The 7,034-nt window shown below is 43.9% G+C and overlaps 1 protein-coding gene across 1 annotated transcript in view; it reads left to right on the top strand.

Moving 5' to 3' along the window:
- The window catches only part of LOC131885107 (protein FAM135A-like), a 20,887-nt gene extending 13,952 nt beyond the window's left edge, over nt 1-6,935 (top strand). The window contains 13 exon segments of the mRNA XM_059233046.1: nt 228-257; nt 677-896; nt 985-1,191; nt 1,761-1,886; nt 2,374-2,529; nt 2,670-3,074; nt 3,145-3,204; nt 3,207-4,807; nt 4,890-5,078; nt 5,185-5,386; nt 5,475-5,730; nt 5,803-6,030; nt 6,690-6,935. Coding sequence (XP_059089029.1) covers nt 228-257; nt 677-896; nt 985-1,191; nt 1,761-1,886; nt 2,374-2,529; nt 2,670-3,074; nt 3,145-3,204; nt 3,207-4,807; nt 4,890-5,078; nt 5,185-5,386; nt 5,475-5,730; nt 5,803-6,030; nt 6,690-6,901 — 3,892 coding nt within the window. The 3' untranslated portion in view covers nt 6,902-6,935.
- The last annotated feature ends 99 nt before the right edge of the window (nt 6,936-7,034 follow it).

Below are 7,034 nucleotides of genomic sequence, written 5' to 3'. Positions count from 1 at the left end.
AGCCGAAATTCTACACTAACTTTTGGGATTGCTCAACCTTCCATCGAAACTTCAAACATACGGTTTTATGGCTGTATACTATTTTTTAATTTTTACATAAATTCTACGGAGAATTAAAGGTTAAACGAATGTACACTGAATATGGCTTGGTAATTTGGCACCTTGATCCTCTTAAGAAGGCGATCAACAAATGCTCCAAAAATAATTCTTTATTTTTCCTATCATAGGAAGAATGTTCTTAATCTTATGCAAAATCGGTAAGTATATCAATCGAGAAGCTGTTCGCCTCATCCTTGTGTTCCAGTAGATACCTTTTCAATCGTGCCATCTTAGGTCCCCGAAGAAAAACTCTTCTGATGAAAGTTGCCTTTCTCCGACCATCGCATGTTTGAACCTGTCATCTGTGGCCCCTGATTTTTTTCATTCTTTTTCATTCAACTACACGTCAAAAAAATGGCGCTTAAAGGTTTCTGAAAGCCATGGATTTGCTCTCATTTTTCCACAAACTGCTCATGTCTAGGGAGAAAGAGTTTTCTTCCAGGTTCGTGTCATTTGGTCGGTACTTGATCTTGAACTTTGCTTGTTCCAATCTTGCATGTCATATCAAATGGATGTGTCTTGTATGATGTGAAATGAAATGAGATACTGAAGCAATATTTCCTTTGCTACTTTCCAGCTCCGTTCGATCCTCACCAGCCATGCAGAATAACAAGCTCAACCAGCAATCCTCCTTGAGCAGCTTTCCCTCCTCGTCTTCCACATCCTCGATAACTTCCAACGGAAAATCCAACAAAAAGGACTCCAAGAAGACCAACCACAAGCAACAACAGCAGGCTCACCAACAAATGAGCAATGGTTCCACCATGGAGACCGTTTTCTTTGGACCACCTCCTGGGGTACTAATCACCTTCAAGCTAATAACATTACTCTTTATTGAATGAAATGGCCTCTAATTCTGGCATATCCATGCTTGACCAATTGCAGAAAGGAAAGAATTGCTTGGAGAATGGCGCCCGATTGAGTTCAGCTCGAAAAGTCCACCACGAGGTTTGCTCGTTATTGCTTGGTGCTTATGAGAGCTTGCAATGCTATCACCTCGAGTTCTCGAATCTGCTTCCGGAAGCGGAAAGGTCCAAGATTAATCTGAACGACTGCGCCAAACGTCTTTCCAATTTGTCAGATTTAGCCAAGGTACGATATCCCCTCTTCCCGTTCCATTCTCTTCATAAGAAGAACCAACAACCACAAATGAGAGGGTATCTAGTCAATGGGATCTCATTAAACCTCATCTGAGCAAGTTAATCAAAGCAGTATCTTTCTTGCGCCATGGGTTTTGTAAACTTAGAAAACCCGCTTGAAAGATGGCGTGCGGCGTCCTTGGATTGCCATCCCCGCAAGCTCCAATTAGGCCCTTTCAAAGCGACTAAATGAAAAGGTTTTCTATGTACAGTATGCGCAGCCAGAGGTTCGCCCTATATTTCCGAAATACATGCCATGAATGGCTAATGAGCTGGTGAAACCATATGGAACATTCAACTAAAGGTCATTTCCATATGCCTAGGTTGGGCGAGAATCATGAATACTTTACCGAGAAAAATGACAAATTTTATCTTCAAGAATTGATGTACAACTTTGCGAAACCTCTCAACTAAGTCAGAGGGAGGGAAGGGGGGGGGGACGGGAAAGATATTGTGGGAATGATCTCGGTATGTGCAATTTATGTGTAGCAATACATTTTGTGTCCATGATTAAATGTTCAGGAATGTCAAAGCCGTATACGAATGCTCCGCTACCAAAATGATTCGGGATTGAGCCCGCATGGATCGATGGCTCCGAGGAGTGCTGCGGAAATTGCTGAACGATGGGAAAGATCCCGCTGGCATTTGGTAACTTGTTCATTTTTGCGTAGATTTTTCGCTTGCTTCTCTGCTTTTCAGGTTCTTCGGATGTCAACAAAATATCTTATTTTGGACTAAAGGTTGACATCTGCTCAGAATTTTAAATTTATGCAAATTTCCTGATCTCAATCTCTCATAATTCATTTTAATCTTTAGTGTGAGTCGCATGGCAATTTACAGTTCTACTTGGCTACTTGATTGATTCCAGTATCAGCTTTGCTCAAAAATAGTTAGCGCATCATTTTGGATTTAAAAGTTTTATCAAACGACTGACATGTTTTCCTTTCGACATAAGAAATAAGAAATATTTGCACTCTTGGATTCTTACAATCGAAAAAGTCATGTATATATATATACATATATTTCTCTCCTCATGTAGGAAACCTGCTTCTTTTGACTCATATTCACGTTCAATATTCTCTATAGTAGTTTGCAGCTTCTTGAGTCATTGACGAGGTCGACCATTATGTTACAGACAGTCGATTCAGAGGACGATTTTCTGGCCATGGCCAACAGTGATATATCCCAACTTTGTGGAGAGATTGTCCTACTTTGGAACTCGTTCCTTAAGGCATTTACCAATAAACCTCAGATCTTGCAGCATTTGGCTCGAATCCACCACCTCCATCGGGTAAGATTAAGTCCGCCAAGTACTTCTTTATCACCAATCTCGAGCCCAATCCAGTCCAAATAAGGCATCTCTTGAAGAGAAAGGCCCAATGGCTCAATGAAGAAAAATGACCAACCCCCCGTTATTTGTTCCATTTTCAGGTGAAAAGATTTTCCGAAGCTTTCTTTGTCATAGAGAACCCTCGTACCTCAGCTCTGGGTTGCTTCGAACCCAATTATCAGACGTACGCCCAAACGGCAGAAACCGTCCGGAATTCGCGTTATTTCTCGCTCATGCCCAAATTGCCTGTTTCGTGTCCGGACATGGACGGCGACGTATCCACTCTCCCGGTGATTTTCGAGGACATCTATCAAGCCGAACCAATCTTGGGTGGTCGTGGGCGAAGGCATAGTCTTAGTGATATAAAGAACGTGGAGGGAGGAACCACAAATCAAAGCCCAGAAACCATGTCCTCTAGTAGTAGTAGTATGAATATCAACTCGTTGGCAGATGTTAAAGGCCGACGACCCTCGTCTGTGCCGTCCATAAAGAAACTAGAAGAAAAGGTTGGTTGTCCTGTTTTTTGTGTCCGACAAAATTGGAATTACCTTTCCTCACATGTTCATGATTTTTTAGGCAAAGATTTGCAAGTCTGAAGCGGGAAGCATCAATTCAGAAAAGCAAGAGCAGCTCACCTTAAGTCTGAAGCGGGAAGCATCAATTCAGAAAAGCAAGAGCAGCTCACCTTGTCCTCGGGATATTTTTCTCAAGAATCCCTTCCCAAGCAAAAATCCTCGCCCCAAGATCCATTCAATTTTAAATCCAATCCAGTGGCCGCACGTTTCTTGGCTCTGGATGAAGGCTCTCTCAGATCCTTGAATCAAACAGCCTTAGGTGGCGTGCGCTCGTCTCAGAAGCCAAATGCTGGAGCCATCTCTCCATCTTCGTCGTCCTCGGGGACTGATCGCGCTGATATGAATGCTAAGGTTGTGAATGAAACCACCAAGGAGAACGATATCAATGGCTTTTCTCATTTGGAGTGGAGTGCCAGTGTTCCATATAATTTGGCGGAGGAACCTGATGAAGTGGCTGGGATGAAGCATTCCCACAGCTGTCAATCGATGCCATCCATGACAGTGGAGCATCTTTCCCTTCAAAAACAGCCTTCAGATCCAGCGGTGGCCAAACTAAAGGAGATCCAAGAAGACAATCCTTCAAATGCCAATGAGAATATTTCTTCCGAGGCGAACCACTCACCTTCGCTCAATGGGGAAGATACTTTGATGAAAACCACTGACACTGACTCATCTCCAACGAGTGATATTAATAAACCTGAGGACGAAGACACGGCCATCAGTCGTGTTGACGGTAAGACGGAGTTGAGCAAAGGAGACCCTGCTGAAGAACCCTTGGCAAGTGGTTTCCAATCCAAGTCAAGTGGGGGCAATCATCCAGCGGGATCGCTCAAGTCCATACGAGAGAGCCAGGAAGCTTTAAGTAAGAAATTGAATGAGGTCCGTCAGAAAAGCCGCTCCACCCACCGAGAAAGGCTCATTCAACAACGGCCTCGGGCCAAATCCGAGGAGGTCTCCGAAAAGTTCCCCGACGAGCTTCGACCTAGGTCACGAAAGCAGAGCGAGGGAGACGCCCTCGAACTCAAGCCATTGGATGACGATAAGAGCGAGGCAGACTCCGAATTGAGTAAGAAGAGCCACGAGGATTCGGATAAGACCTTAAGTGCTCCCAAACTGGTCCAAGGCCTCAAGGGCTCAGGGGGACAAGGGAATACACTTCCTCCTCCCCCAATGCAATTCCGTGATCCCCCTAGGAAGAATTGCGACGAGGCTGTGTCCAGTTTGAGGAAAGAGCGGGCCATGAAGATCCAGCGGTCATTGGAGGAACGCTTCACCAAGCGGATGTCTCAATACGAAGACACCTTGCAGCAGCATAAATTAGACACGCACTTGTCAAGTGTTCCCTCTTCAAAGGTCAATGGGGCTTCTCGTGAAGAGAGCCTCCTTAATGGCACAGGACTTGGAGAGGGAGGAGGAGGGGGTGGAACAATGCCAATTATGAGAAAAGTCAAGGAGATTAGCGAGCAACCCAGTATTCCTCCGTCGAGCTCGTCGTCCTTATCCAGACTCGAGCTGAGGCATCAGAAACACCTGACGGAACACGTGGATCGCACTCAAAAACTTGTGGGACACGAGGATCCAGAAGATGCCACTCGAACCAACTGTTTCGTAATGGAACAGACTGGAGATTGCATGGAAACAAAGACTTTGCCTCGGAGTTCGAGGTAATTGTACATGGAACATCAATTATGCGAATGATATGATTATAGGTGAACAGTCCGTTTATGTTGATGATATTTGTTTTAGTCGGAAACTAAGCCCTAGACATTTCGATCATACTGCAATCGGTGAGGATATGCTTTCCAACGATTTCCGCCAACATCACGAGCGAATTCTGCAGCGATTGGTCTCGATGGTTGGAGATCAAACACTTAACTTTATTAAAGCTAAAGAGGAATTCAAGAAACTGGTTACTTTTCCGGGGATTCTTTATAGGTAAATAAAATTTCCTTTCGATCACAAATATATCAAATATATGAGTTCATGGCCAACTGAAATCGACGTGATCTAATCACGTTTTTTTTGTTTTTTTAAATCTTAGTGACCTATCTCGTTTTCCATCGTTTGTGCCTTACTTCCATTTGACCAAGGAAACTCGGTTGTTGAATCCGCGGCAAGTCCATTTGATTGTGTGCGTCCATGGTTTGGACGGGAATTCGGCGGATCTCAGACTTATTAAAACCTACTTAGAAATGGCTCTGCCCGGTCATAATATGGATTTCCTCATGTCAGAAGTCAACCAGGTATGAATTTTGGAAACTAGGTATAATCTCTTGTGGAATAAAGCAACTCATATCACGAATTCTTGATTCTTTCCATTTTTCATTGCAGGGTGATACCTTCTCCAGTTTCGAGACCATGACGGATCGCTTGGTAGATGAGATCCTTCAGCACGTTGCAAATTATCCAATGGCATCTATCCCTTCCCGCATTTCGTTCGTTGGGCATTCCTTGGGCTGTATCTTGATCAGATCTGCGATATCCCGACCAAAAGTGTCACATTTAGTGACCAAATTCTACACCTACCTCTCGCTTTCCGGGCCTCATCTCGGCACCCTCTACAATAATTCCGGACTAGTTAACATGGGTAAGACTCACGAAAAAAATCAAGAGTCGATAAATTGCTTTGGAAAAGCTTCAACAGTCAATTGAATCCTAGGTATGTGGGTGATGCAAAAATGGAAGAAATCCGGCTCCCTTCATCAGTTATCGCTCAAAGACGCTCAGGATATCCGCCAGACCTTCTTATATCGGTTGTCGCTCCAGTCGAACTTACACAAGTTCCGCCATGTTCTTTTAGCTGGTTCCACCCAGGATCGATATGTTCCATGGCATTCGGCCAGAATCGAACTGTGTAAGGCGGCAGCCAAGGACAATTCCGTCACGGGTAAGTGCCATCCCCGTCGTTGAACAGTTCTTCGCACCAAAGCATTCTTGGCACCCTCAGAGCCCCTGATCTTGGTTCCTTACTTTCTCTCAGCTAATGATCCGATTGTGGCACATCTACAAGTTAGGGAAGGGCGAATCCATTATTCATCTATTTGGGACTGGTGTGAAACCGGTGAAAACCATTACTTCGTTAGGAACGGAATTGGCCGACGATTTCCATGGGTTACCTGCTGTTCTTTACGATAATGCCTAGTGTGAGCCTTTTCTTAAAATGACCCAAAGCCCCGTGGGTTTATCATGGTTGGCTTATTTTTCTCTCGTTTTCCTTTCATGGCTCGGTCTATGGAAATCTTTCGGAGCAGAGCAATGTAGTTGATTCAGAAATTAGGGGCAACCCACTTCACAGTACTTTTTTGTGTGTATATCTACTCACCGATAATAAGGATAACAATGGTTTATGTCACCTAATTCGAAGGTGAATTGAAATAGGGTTCATGAAAGTTCTGAATGGCTCACATATGTCTTACTACAACGTACAGGGTATTTATGCCCAATTCTTGATAACCCAGACGAACAGAAAGTCCTGACTTGACACTTTTTCCTTTGAAAATCGATTTATTATGTACCCTCACATGCGTTTTGTTTCGTATCTTTCAGGGGCAGCATACCGAGAAATGGTCTCTAATATCATCTCTCCAATAGTCAATTCTCCATCGGGCACGCCTACTTTTGTCCGTTATGACGTTCACCACGCCCTACCATCTAATACCAACTCTCTGATTGGACGAGCGGCTCATATTGCCGTATTGGACTCGGAATTATTTATCGAGAAATTCCTTATCATTTCTGCCTTGAAATATTTCCAATGACTGAAATATAGATGCCATCGAGCAAGCAAACGTAGCAGTAGTACCATAAAAAGCGTGCTTAAGTACGTTTTTGAGACCATGTCGCTTGTCATTCCCAGTATTACGCTTTCAGTGGAAGGAAAACTAGAGATGC

The sequence above is a fragment of the Tigriopus californicus genome, chromosome 8, assembly GCF_007210705.1.
Source record: "Tigriopus californicus strain San Diego chromosome 8, Tcal_SD_v2.1, whole genome shotgun sequence".
Taxonomy (NCBI): Eukaryota; Metazoa; Arthropoda; class Copepoda; order Harpacticoida; family Harpacticidae; genus Tigriopus; species Tigriopus californicus.
The sequence above is the reverse complement of the archived record's forward strand: the minus strand, read 5'-3'. Positions and strand labels throughout refer to the sequence as shown.